This window comes from Nerophis lumbriciformis, linkage group LG11 (assembly GCF_033978685.3).
Source record: "Nerophis lumbriciformis linkage group LG11, RoL_Nlum_v2.1, whole genome shotgun sequence".
Lineage (NCBI taxonomy): Eukaryota > Metazoa > Chordata > Actinopteri > Syngnathiformes > Syngnathidae > Nerophis > Nerophis lumbriciformis.
In genome coordinates this window covers 26197346-26211541 of record NC_084558.2, presented here as the reverse complement: position 1 = coordinate 26211541, position 14196 = coordinate 26197346, and the positions used below count along the sequence as shown (strand labels likewise).

The 14196-nt window shown below is 41.6% G+C and overlaps 1 protein-coding gene across 6 annotated transcripts in view; it reads left to right on the top strand.

The window, feature by feature from the left end:
- csmd3b (CUB and Sushi multiple domains 3b) overlaps positions 1-14196 on the top strand; it is an 877422-nt gene that overhangs the window by 370919 nt on the left and 492307 nt on the right. For all 6 annotated transcript variants that reach the window (XM_061966990.2, XM_072914110.1, XM_061966991.2 and 3 more), the window contains exon 4: positions 111-308. In XM_061966990.2, coding sequence (XP_061822974.1) covers positions 111-308 — 198 coding nt within the window. The remainder of the gene's footprint in view (positions 1-110; positions 309-14196) is intronic.

Sequence of the window (14196 nt, the reverse complement as noted above, 5' to 3'; positions counted from 1 at the left end):
TGGGCTCCAAAAAGGGGGCTAAATTTGGGGCCAGGAAAAAATGTAATATATACTTGTCCACAAATTACTTTCTCATGCAATAAACTAAGTTCTCCTTGTCTCCTCCACAGAGCTCCACAGTTCATCATGCGGGAACCCTGGCGTACCGCCCAAAGCGGTGCTGAACGGCGGCGGCCGCTCTGCTGTGGGGGACAGCGTACGCTACAGCTGCGTGTCCGGTTACGTCCTGGACGGACACGCCACGCTCACCTGCATCCTCAATGCCGGGAACACGGCCGTGTGGGACTTCCCCGCTCCCGTCTGTCGAGGTAGAGACCACCAAGCATGCTTGTTTACCTGCAGCGCTGAAGGGCTTCATCCAAATATTCCAACATACGTCAATGTCTATTTGAGGAATGTGCAGAGAAAGCCCTTCTCAGGCTGCGCGTGTTTTTCTGTGTGTTTGGAAGCTGTGTGTCTTTGTTTGCTTAAGGTGTGTGTGGGCGAGACGGACAAATAAGCACACTTTGCTTTCATCTATTTTGGTGTTGTTGACGTTTTCCAACCTTTATGGTCGATGCACACATAACCACATTTCCGCTACATTTAGCACTTCCGTACTTGAAACTCTGGAAATATGCATTGTTTTTTTATTTATTTATTATTTTTAACGGGGTAACGTTTCTTTCTCTGAATGTTCTGAACTCCTAGCTCCACACCAAAGTTGTATTGAACAGGTGAATGATGTCTATAAGAGTTGGCGTCCCTCAATTTTACATAGCTTCTTTTTTTGAGCACGTTAGTTGAGACTGAATCAACAGCGCCTCCGCTGGTTGCAGCTAAGTGGTGCACCATATTTTGTACCATTCGCTTCAAGGTGCAACTCATCAATTCCACAGTCAAAGAAAAACAAGTTAATTACATGCTTTGCTTATGCCTCAGTGAAAATGCCTGATGTCATGATAGTAGTATAAATCGGGAGTTCCTCAACTTTTTGACCTAAGGGCCCAAGTTTTCCACGACAGAAGGCCCCGGAGCCCACACAAATATTAATACTGATTTGATTTTAACCACATTCAATCATTATATCTAACCTGTTTACAGTGTAACAGGATACACCTTGTCAAATGATATGAAACTGTGTGGTAATCACAAAGATTATTATCCATGCTTAGGTCAGGCTGATTACAAAAATACATACTAACCAAATCTATGGCAAAATTATGCAGTACTAAAATAGAAAACTTCTTACAAAATTGATAACAAATAGTAATAATCTTTCTTAAATAAACCCAAAAAATTCACCCCTTTAGTCATCATTTTTGTGCTTACGAAATTTTTCTATGACATTAGCTCCAGAATTATTCTGTTTGTTTGATTATTGTCATTATTGTGGTGGAAAAGTGTATTACAACTATGTCTATATGGACCACAGCTGAGAAACAGATATTTTTTGGCGGCCCTCTAGTGGGCTGTCGCGGCACAACAATGGGCCACACCCCTATAGTTAAGAAACACTAATATGTAACCTCGATTCACAAATTTTATTGGTTCTTAAACAGGGAACAAAGTTTGTATATTGAAGCAAATTTCTCTATAAGAAACAATGTAAATATGAATAATGGATTCCAGCCTCGACAAAAGTCCACATTTTAGTAAAAGTTTATACACTTCGAAGACAATGTAAAGCGCTATACAGTACTGTGTATCAAACAAACACAATAAGAGGATGATGGACTAAATGGTTCCTAGTGTGTGAGTGTGAGTGCTGGCCTATCTGTATTGGCCCTGCGATGAGGTGGTGACTTGTCCAGGGGGTACCCCGCCTTACACCCGAATGCAGCTGGGTAGGCTCCAGCAACTCCCCCTTGCCCCTGCAACTCTGAGAGGGACAAGCGGTAGAAAATGGATGGATGGATGGATCAACTTTCTATTTAGTAACAAAGACAAAACAGCAACTAGCAAAACTGTCCTCATTTGCAGTCGCCCGGCCGACACGCGCACAAACTGTCACTAGCCCTGTGGTGCATCATTGTTTGAAATCACAAAACTCCTTATCTTTAACAGCCAGGTCGCTGCAATGATTAGGAATAAAACAGTAAATCCACTATACTTTTTTGGTTGATTTTATTTGCATTCAGCGGAAGGGAGGGCGATGCATTGTTGACAACGCTGTGGATACTTACTGAATATTTCAAACTGCAAACACCTGAAAAATGTTATCAAAAGGTTAAAACCCCTTACAAAGCACACACACCATAGCACAGTAGCTAACAGCCGCACTGTGTTGATTGAATGAGCACCGTAGATCAGTCAGTCCGCCCATTATGGATGTACTGCCCGGCACACAACGGGTGAATGAAATGTTCGTACACCAAAGCATATTGTGGTTTGTAAATCGAAGTTCCAGCATATAGATGTTGTTTTGTGCCACTATTTTTATATTAGTGCTTAATCTGACAAATTACTTTTTTAATGAAGTAAGACATGTTTAATAGATGCTAATCACACTAAATAATTACATTTTAAAACTGTACAAATACCGTCTTAAATGTTGTTGTTCAAGTTAGCAAAAAATATGTTCGCATTCCGGTCAAAGTCCTCAAGTAAAATTTTCCCCAGATGAGCAATTAACTTCTTCCTTTTACAATTGTAGCAAAGTTAGCTAACAACTTCTTTAGGCAGCGAGCTTGTTGACACAGAACCAACAGTGCCCCTGCTGGATGCAGCCTTGTAGTGCAGAGAAGTTTATATTTTCAATAACTTACTGAATTGAGGTCTACTGTAAGGCTCGGGTATAATATACATTATTGTTGTGCCACCTGATGCTATTTTCCTCCAATGTTGTAAAGATTTTGCTAGATGTTTAATTTGTACATGCATTAATTCTGACTTGGTGCATTAAACCAGTGTTTTTCAACCACTTTTCGCACACTAGTGTGCAAACCAGTAATTATAATCCGCAAATAATGTGCCGTTGTTGAGTGTCAGTGCTGTCTAGAGCTCGGCAGAGTAACCGTGTTATTTTATTCCATATCAGTAGGTGGCAGCAAGTAGCTAATTGCTTTGTAAACGTCGGGAACATGATTTGTCATGATCACAATGTGAAGAAGCGGTAGAAAATGGGACAGCGGGAGACAGTGTGCAGGTAAAAAGGTATCTAATTCTTAAACCAAAAATAAACAAAAGGTGAGGGCCCCTAAAAAAAGGTATTGAAGCTTAGGGATGCTGGACGACAGCAAAGACTTACAGCGTGTGGAGCAGAGATGGCGTCCACAAAGTGCATCCGTACATGACATGACAACAATGTCCACACAAAGAAGGATAGCAACAACTTAAATAGTCTTGATTGCTAAAACAAAGCAGGTGCGGGGAATAGCGTTCAAGGAAGACTTGAAACTGCAACAGGAAAATACCACAACAAAACAGGAAAAGCCACCAAAATAGGAGCGCAAGACACTACACACAGGAAAACACCAACAAACTCCAAATAAGTCACGGCGTGATGTGACAGGTCGTGACAGTCAGTGTTGGGACTAACGCGTTACAAAGTAACACGTTACTGTAACGCCGTTACTTTCAGCAGTAAATAGTAATCTAACGCGTTATTTTTTATATTCAGTAACTCAGTTACCGTTACTACATGATGCGTTACTGCGTTATTTTACGTTATTTTTTATGTAGTATCAGCTAGAAACTGAGAAGATCTGAGTGTTTTATTGCAGCGCTGCGGAAGAGGCGACAAGAAAGAGGCACGCCGCGCGCTGTCTGTGTGTATGTGTGTGTGTGTTTACTAACAAGACGTCACGGCGAAGCCCGAAGCCGAGTTTCTTAAAATTGAGATATTTTCAATGCTTTTCTTTTGTCGACCACAAAGAAAATACAATTTTAGTTGAATGTAAGTTATGTCTTGGATCAAAGATCATATCCGAGCAATTCAAATCTGCTGAAACCGCTACAAAAACAACATGCTTCGACGAAGCTAGTAAAGAGACACACACTTCACCTCCACCTTCAACAGCGACTGGATTTTAACGAGGCACTGCACATTGAAGGTACACACACTCACTCTGTCAATTATCTTATATACTCTTTCATTCTAGACTTCTAGAGTGTTTGATTATCACATCAATCTAAATGTATAGACTATAAAGTTCACAAACATAAAGAGGGATGCTAGTGGGCCAGGCCAATCTTTCATTATCTCTAAACTAAAACTGGGGAAATGTGTAGAGTGTTTTGGGCTTCAGACATGATTTTATTTCAGAATTCCTTGAGATAAAAAACGCCTGGCTAGGCTTTGTGTATGTAGTGTGTGCCTTCCTTGGTTTACAGCTATATTGTTATTATGCTGTTTTGTTACTTATGTATGTTATGTTGCAGCTATTTAAAATAGTTTTGTCAATTTGTTCTGGCCTGAAACAAATTGGCCCTTTGTAACATATCTTTGTCTTTGTGTGTTGTATGTAGACGACATTGCTTAGCAGAGTTCAGTGATGCAAATGCATGTCGAGTTGATCAACAGATTGTATTATTCTCCAGTGCAATAACAGTACTGAAATGAAGGCTAAAAGGGCATTAAATGGGGCCTTAAAAAAATACAAAAATATATATATATAAGTAACTAAATAGTTACTTTTCACAGTAACGCATTACTTTTTGGTTTAAGTAACTGAGTTAGTAACTGAGTTACTTTTGAAATAAAGTAACTAGTAACTGTAACTAGTTACTGGTTTTCAGTAACTCATACTTGCCAATCTTGAGACCTCTGATTTCGGGAGGTGGGGGGTAGGGGGGCGTGGTCGGGGGTGGGACGGGGGGCGTGGTTGGGGCGGGGGCGCGGTTGGGGGCGTGGTTAAGAGGGGAGGAGTATAATATGTATGTACATATATATATATATATATATATATATATATATATATATATATATATATATATATATATATATATATATATATATATAAGAAATACTTGACTTTCAGTGAATTCTAGCTATATATATATATACATTTTTTTTATTTTTTTTATATATATACATATATATATATATATATATATATATACATATATATATATATATATATATATATATATATATATATATATATATATATAATAAATACTTACATTTCAGTGTTCATCTATTTACACATATACACACACATAACACTCATCTACTCGTTGTTGTGTTAAGGGTTGAACTGTCCATCCTTGTTCTATTCTCTGTCACTATTTTTCTAACCATGCTGAACACCCTCTCTGATGATGCATTCTGCTTCGTCTCCTTGTTGTGTGCGCAGTTGTGCACTGCACTCTCTAAAAGCCGTAGATGTTATTGTCACATATGCATGTACAGTAGATGGCAGTATTGTCCTGTTTAAGAGTGTCACAACATTGCTGTTTACGGCAGACAAACTGCTTTACGGTAGACGAAAACGTGACTGCTGTTGTTGTGTGTTGTTACCGCGCTGGGAGGACGTTAATGAAACTGCCTAACAATAAACCCACATAAGAAACCAAGAAATCGCCCTAGATCATTCTACAGTTATAACGTGATTGGGCAGGCATGCTGTTTATATTGTGGGAAAGCGGACGTGAAAACAGGTCAGGTCCGCATGGAGCTGGAAGGGGCGTGGCCTCCAGCTCGGCCTGAATTTCCGGAGATTTTCGGGAGAAAATTTGTCCCGGGAGGTTTTTGGGAGAGGGGCTGAACTTCGGGAGTCTCCCGGAAAATCCGGGAGGGTTGGCAAGTATGCAGTGACTAACCCAACACTGGTGACAGTACACCTACTTTGAGAAAAGTATAGTGATGCATGGTTGGTTATGGTTTGAATCCATATCCAATAATTGCGACGACGACGACTTTTTTGTCAATATCGAGTTACATTTTTTAATGATTTCTGCTGGCGGTGGGCCTTGGGATTTTTTCAATGAAAGAAATGTGCTTTGGCTCAAAAAAGGTTGAAAAACACTGCATTAAACTACATAATCGCTTACAGACGCTTAGAGAGCCAACTTGTTCGACGTATGAAACATGCATTGCTTTTTTGTCTACTTGTTGTCCTGTCATGCCGTTCCCTCACGAGCGACGTCCTCCGAGCCCGGCTTGTATTTGACTTAGTTTGATCATGCCGGGCAACCCCCCCCCAACTCCCCCCCCCCCCCCCCCGCTGTGGCCGACCTGGACCACCCCCCCCCTGAACAGTGAATGTTGGCATGAAACCACCTGTACTCACAGTGTGTCTCCCTGCAGCAGCTTGCCTGAAATGGGCGGCGGGTGATTGACGCCGACTGTGTCGTCGCGGCGGATGTGACCAATTAACGGCCTTAATTCCGGGTCTGCGTGTCTGGTGTTGTTATGAAGCTGAGTGTGAGTCGGTCTCATGCTGCGACGGTCTGGAGAAAACATGTGACTCATCGGCGGCCTGTTTTATTTATTCTCTGCCATCGTCACCTGTCACTTTTCATCATATACTAATGAGGTTGTGTTTGTGTTGGGGACACTCGGTAGAGAGGCGCAGCATGGGCACGGCAAAAGGATAAAAAAACCACAAAAAAAAACAAGTTGCTTCCCATACTAGCGCTGGTCTTTATTTTATGACGTGTATTAGTCAGGGCAGTTACGAGCTACGAGGATGAGATCTAAATTGGAAGCCGGCAATAATAGTGAAGCTAGATAATTAGTATTGTTTATTATTCCTCCTTTATACTGCGTTTGAGTCTTCTTTTATGCTTTTTCTTCTTCTAATTGAACTATTGTGATCAAACAATTTCCTTTGTACATCAATAAAGTTTGTCTACAGGGGTTAGTGCGTGTGCCTCATAATAAGAAGGTCCTCTGTTCGATCCCCGGGATCTTTCTGTGTGGAGTTTGCATGTTCTCCCCGTGACTGTATTTATGGGGACGGCGTGGCGTTGGTTGGGAGAGTGGTCGTGCCAGCAACCCGAGGGTTCCTGGTTCAATCCCCAGCTTCTACCAACCTCGTCACGTCCGTTGTGTCCTTGAGCAAGACACTTCACCCTTGCTCCTGATGGGTCGTGGTTAGTGTGTGAATATGTGTGTGAATGGGTGAATGTGGAAATAGTGTGAAAGCGCTTTGAGTACCTTGAAGGTAGAAAAGTGCTATACAAGTATAACCCATTTATATTTACATTTGGACTGCGTGGGTTCCCTACGGGTACTCCGGCTTCCTCCCACCTCCAAAGACATGCACCTGGGGATAGGTTGATTGGCAACACTAAATGGTGTGTGAATGTCAGAGACCCCGAGAGGGACAAGCGGTAGAAAATGAATGGATGGATAGTTCTAGATGAGTTGGGTTGAGTAGCGCAACCAAGGTTTTAAAGTGCATGTTGTGGTTAAGGGTAGGTACTGAATCCAGGGTTGTATGGTATACTTGTAGTAGTAATGTACCGTGGTACTATATACTAAGGTACTATATTGTCAATAAAATACCGTTAGTTTTTTTTTTTTCATCGACGTGAGGCGCGCCGCGCATGGTGACATTGCATAATAATAAGAGCCGCGGCGCACATTTGTCAACACGCAGAAACAATGTGAAGACAGAGAAGGAACAATGGACATATTTTGGCTTAAAAACTAAAGAGAATACAGAACCCAAAACCAGTGAAGTTGGCACGTTGTGTAAATGGTAAATAAAAACAGAATACAATGATTTGCAAATCCTTTTCAACTTATATTCAATTGAATAGACTGCAAAGACAAGAAACGTATTTATTTTTTGCAAATAATCATTAACTTAGAATTCTATGGGAGTAAGACGTTGCAAAAAAGTTGGCACATGGGCATTTTTACCACTGTGTTACATGACCTTTCCTTTTAACAACACTCAGTAAACATTTGGGAACTGAGAAGACCAATTTTCGAAGCTTTTCAGGTGGAATTATTTCCCATTCTTGCTTGATGTACAGCTTAAGTTGTTTAACAGTCTGGGGTCTCCGGTATTTTAGGCTTCATATTGCGCCACACATTTTCAATGGGAGACAAGTCTGGACTACAGGCAGGCCAATCAAGTACCTGCACTCTTTTACTATGAAGCCACATTGTTGTAACACGTGGCTTGGCATTGTCTTGCTGAAATAAGCAGGTGCGTCCATGATAACATTGCTTGGAAAATGAGCTAATATTTGCCGAATATAACAAAGTTTTCCAGTTCGAACATTAAGTATCTTGTCTTTTCAGTCTATTCAATTGAATATAGGTTGACAAGGCTTTGCAAATCAATGTATTCTGTTTTTATTTACGATTTACACAACATGCCAACTTCACTGGTTTTGGGGTTTGTATATGGGGCTATAAACACTGATAGCAGTGCTTTAAAACATAGCTACTAGTAACAAACTAGCGGCTAGCATAAATCCATAGTGTTTTAGCTACTTCTAAATCACTAATCCTTGTCTCCATGGCGAGAATTAAAGTAAGTTTCTTACAAGTATCATCCCTGCAGGATAAAGATTAGGTAAACATGTTTCACTACACACCGTAAGAGGATACAATAGCTAATTGCTAACAGCTAGCTAGCACTCCCGAATGAAACAAAACGGTGGATCCTTACAAATATCGATTGTAACAATACCAAGTAAAAGAGCTGTATCTTGTTGATATTACATCGATATTTTTTTATTATCACAAAATGTTTGTTCATTTGTTTATTGTTCATAAAATCAGGAAATATGTCCCTAAACACAGGAAGACTTTAATTATGACCAATGAATGACCGTGTAATTACTTAGTATTGGATTGATACCCAAAATTTTAGTTTCACCCAAAACTAATGTAAAGTATCCAAACAACAGAAGAATAAGGTATTACTACATTTTAACAGAAGTGTAGATAGAACATGTTAAAACAGAAAGTGAGCAGATATTAACAGTAAATTAACAAGTATATTAATAATCCATTTTCTACCATTTGTCCATTATAATTTTGACAAAATGATAGCATGGGAAATGAGACAATATGTTACTCAGTGACGTGCGGTGAGGTTCATGACTGGTGAGACACTGACTTCATCACAGTCAGATTTAGAAACATATGAACCCTAAAGAGTATCTTATTCACCATTTGATTGGCAGCAGTTAACGGGTTATGTTTAAAAGCTCATACCAGCATTCTTCCCTGCTTGGCACTCAGCATCAAGGGTTGGAATTGGGGGTTAAATCACCAACAATGATTCCCGGGCGTGGCGCCGCTGCTGCCCACTGCTCCCCTCACCTCCCAGGGGGTGAACAAGAGAATGGGTCAAATGCAGAGGACACATTTCATTACACCTAGTGAGTGTGTGACAATCATTGGTACTTTAACTTAACTTTAACTTTACACATACAAACTGTAGCACACAAAAAAGCACATTTAATAAAAAAAATCGTTATTATGGTCTTACCTTTACTTATAAGTGCGGGAACAGTGGTGTTCGTTTTGGAGGAGTTGTGAATGAATGAAATATGAAATCTGTTCTGCAGTCTGCAGGTGTACCTAATGTTGTGTCCCTGCGGTCGTTCGCGGCTCCTCCGGCGCGAGCATTGTTGTTTTTGCACTTTTTGGCTTCTTGTTGAGTGACTTTTTGGAGTGGGTTCGGTCTTGCACGTGGAGGGTTTGAGTGTGGGCTTTGGTTGGTGTGGCGCTCCCGTCGGGGGGTGCGTTCTACGGCGGAGGTGCATTAACCGGCACCAGGAGGCGGGATTACTGCGAGCCTCACACAGTGCGTCTTCGCAGCCGTTTTATGATCGCTCAGCACAAGAAATACGTTACACACATACAGTTGTTGACAAAATACACTGTACATTATATACCTCAGCTAACTAAACTATGGAAATGTATAATATAATTCATATAGCAATACGGTCTCACTGCACAGCAGGCCAGCAGTTAGCCGAGTCATTGTGCAATCCATGTTGAGGCACTGAGTGACGTGCCTCAACTGGCTGCTGATCACCGCACCGTCTCTTCTCAGTATTTGAACGGCAAATGTGAAAATTCAGCGATTTTGAATAAAAATTATCTAAAACTGGTGAAGTTAAATGGAAAATAACTTTACAGTATAATCACTGGATACATATAACAATTTAATTATTTTTTTTTTTTTTTAAATTTTTTTTCTTTCCATGATGGCAGGTGAGGCCCCGCCTCACCTGCTTCTAGTGACTGCACGTCACTGATGTTACTGCATATGTCAGCAGACTAATTAGGAGCCTTTGAAACCTGTTTGCTTAGTTACTACTAAAAGACAAGTTGTCCTTCTGTTCACTATTTTATTGAATAACACAATTATTCTTTATTGCAATAAGAAACGTATGTTTAATGTATCATAAGATTTTATGTTAAAATAAAGCCAATAATGAAATTCTTTGCGGTCCCCTTTATTTTGAAAAGTATCAAAGTATCAAAATACATTTTGGTAACGGTACCGGTACCAAATTATTGGTAACGGGACAACCTTAGAGAGCCCAGTGAGAAGGCCTTTACAGTAGTCTAACCTGCTGGAGACAAAGGCTGATTTAAACATTCTTCCTATGATTTTTGTTTTTTTCAGGTGGGAAAAAGCTGCTGATGTCATTGATTTATTGTGGCTGTTAAAGTTCAAGTCAGAGTCCATTTTTACCCCCAGATTTCTAACCTGATTATTAGGTTTCAGGTTTATGGTCTCAAGGTGACTGATAGTATTTTCTCTTTGCTTCTGTGGGCCAAAGACAGTGGCTGCGTTTTCATTACCTTCAGAATTGCGCAAAACCTAAATATCGTAGTAAGAAACAGGTAATGGAAACACCCATATTTCGAAAAACCTCCTTAAATATCGCTAAAACATTTTTGCGCTCTCATGAGGTGGTTTTTGAGACGGGAAGTGTTTCGCAAAAGCATAATGGAAAAACTTTTTTTTTTGCGTTAAGAGGTCAACGATGCAGGACAATGAAGGTAGACGGGTCGTCTTGTCTCGCTTCTGGTGAGATGGCACTGATGCACCGGGCCATCTCGCAGGTCCCTTCCCGTCAATGGAGGCCGACTCGCAGGCTCGGAGAGAACCACATGCCCGAACATGTGTCAAGGGGGCCGTAAGTTTCCGATCAATGTGAGCGAGGCGGCAGGCTCAGAGAGACCCACATACCCGAAAAAATGTCAAGAGAGCTGTAAGGACGTTGCCTTTACCACCTGCTCAGTGGCCTTGTGGTTAGAGTGTCCGCCCCATACTTGCCAACCTTAAGACCTCCGATTTCGGGAGGTGGGGGGCGTGGCCGGGGGCGGGGCGTGGTTGGGGGCGTGGTTAAGAGATATATATATATATATATATATATATATAAGAATTACTTGACTTTCAGTGAATTCTAGCTATATATATATATATTTTTTTTGTTATTACATATATATATATATATATATATATATGTATGTGTGGGGAAAAAAAATCACAAGACTATTTCATCTCTACAGGCCTGTTTCATGAGGGGGGTACCCTCAATCGTCAGGAGAAAAATCTCCTGACGATTGAGGGTACCCCCCTCATGAAACAGGCCTGTAGAGATGAAATAGTCTTGTGATTTTTTTTCCCCACACATACATATATTGCGCTCTACTACGGTATCGAGCACTATTTTTTGGATAACCTTATTAAGACATATATATATATATATATATATATATATATATATACATATATATATATATATATATATATGTATATATATAAATAAATAAAAGAAATACTTGAATTTCAGTGTTCATTTATTTACACATATACACACACATAACACTCATCTACTCATTGTTGAGTTAAGGGTTGAATTGTCCATCCTTGTTCTATTCTCTGTCACTATTCCAGAACACACACATTATACAAATATACATTATAAAATCAATAAGAAAACGGGAGCTCTAATTTGGGAGTCTGAATTAGGATCAGAAGTTCCTACATAAACATTGCGTACTAACGTCGCCTTTTTGTATTGATTACTGCAGCTGTGCACTGGATTCATTCACAAATACAAACTACAACTCACAAACACTTTAGAGTTAGGCTCCACTATCAGAATGTGTACTTAAACTTATAATGATTACATGGATATTATTCAGTGAGTTGATTCACCAAAACTAACCTGTTATACAGGAGGAAAAAGCACACAGGACGTTTCAATTGTTCACAGACTGATCGCGCTCATCAGAATGACAAAACACTTCCGGTCTGCAGGTGATAGCATTCAATTGGGAAGAAGCGCCCTACTGCCCCCTACTGACCAATGTGAATACTGATACATGTGGAATGACAGCTCCAAAAACTAATTCAAACCACAAAATAAAATAAATAAATCAACACAAAAATGTGACACATTATGGGTGGGTCACATGCATGTACAGTAGATGGCAGTATTGTCCTGTTTAAAAGTGTCACAACATTGCTGTTTACGACATACGAACTGCTTTACGGCAGACGAAAACTTGACTGCTGTTGTTGTGTGTTGTTACCGCGCTGGGAGGACGTTAATGAAACTCCCTAACAATAAATCCACATAAGAAACCAAGAACTCGCCCTCGATCATTAGCTGTTTATATTATGGGAAAGCGGACGTGAGAACAGGCTGTCAACATGTCACTCAGGTCCGCATGGAGCTGGAGGTGGCGTGGCCTCCAGCTCCGCCTGAATTTCGGGAGATTTTCAGGAGAAAATTTGTCCCGGGAGGTTTTCGGGAGAGGCGCTGAATTTCGGGAGTCTCCCGGAAAATCCGGGAGGGTTGGCAAGTATGGTCCGCCCTGAGACTGGAGGGTCGTGAGTTCAAACCCCGGCCGAGTCATACCAAAGACTATAAAAATGGGAACCATTGCCCCCCCTGCTTGGCACTCAGCATCAAGGGTTGGAATTGGGGGTTAAGTCACCAAAATGATTCCCGAGCGCGGCCGCCGCTGCTGCTCACTGCTCCCCTCACCTCCCAGGGGGTGGAACAAGGGGTTGAGTCAAATGCAAAGGGTAATTTTACCACACCTAGTGTGTGTCTGACTATCGTTGGGACTTTAACTTTAAGCCCGTGTCTTCTATTGACATCACGGCATCAACATGGAGTCTCACGGGATAAGATTTTACGAGAATTACGCCTCATGACGGAAACACCCTTTAATGGAAACACCTACAAGTCGCTATTGTACTTTGTCGAAATCTTAGAAATCACTGATGATGTGTCCATGTTGCACCGTGAGGTGTATTGTGAAACCGATCCAGTATGGCATCGCCATTGACTTCCAGGAAGAGGCTGGATGACAACCCCGAAAGAGTGGTGACAACTGGAGAGACAGTTGACAGCCCGGAAAGACGGCAACCGGGGGCAGGGAGGCAAGGGAGCACCAATATAACGCTGCGAAAAACCCTGAAGACACATTAGACCAAGATAGGCTGCCTGAGGAAACCCGTGCTGCAACGCACAGGGCCAGTACCTTGTACGGCCCTGATGAGACGGAGGAGGACCCAGGCCCGGACACTCCCCACAGTGCCTGGAACCTCCAAGCACCACCGGCGCAACCCCGGGACAGACCGTCGGAGGGTGGACGCATGGCGTGGAGCGCTACCTGGACACAAGTCGAGGCACTGATCACCCTCGGCTGGGTCGCCCGGGAGAGGGTGTTTGATTAAGACCCAAAACATCCTATGACCCCGGGAAAATCACTGATGATAAATAAATAAATGATAAATGGGTTGTACTTGTAGAGCGCTTTTCTACCTTCAAGGTACTCAAAGCGCTTTGACACTACTTCCACATTTACCCATTCACACACACATTCACACACTGATGGAGGGAGCTGCCATGCAAGGCGCTAACCAGCTAACCAGCACCAATCAGGAGCAAGGGTGAAGTGTCTTGCTCAGGACACAACGGACATGACGAGGTTGGTTCTAGGTGGGGATTGAACCAGGGACCCTCGGGTTGCACACGGCCACTCTTCCACTGCGCCATGTGTCCAGGTTGCACCGTGAGGTGTATTATGAAACCGAATATCGCTTTTATTTTGCATAAAACTGCAATGGAAACACAGCGAGGGATTTCTGTTTTGTCTGAGTGAAGCTACTCATGAGACTTGTGCAAACTTATGGATACATATTAAAACACATTACATCAGGAGGTTGCCTACAGCCACAGCTGTTGACACCAATGTTTAATGACCGAGCGCTATTTAGGGCACCGGGGGACCCTGGGATACTCCATGATTAACTTCATAGA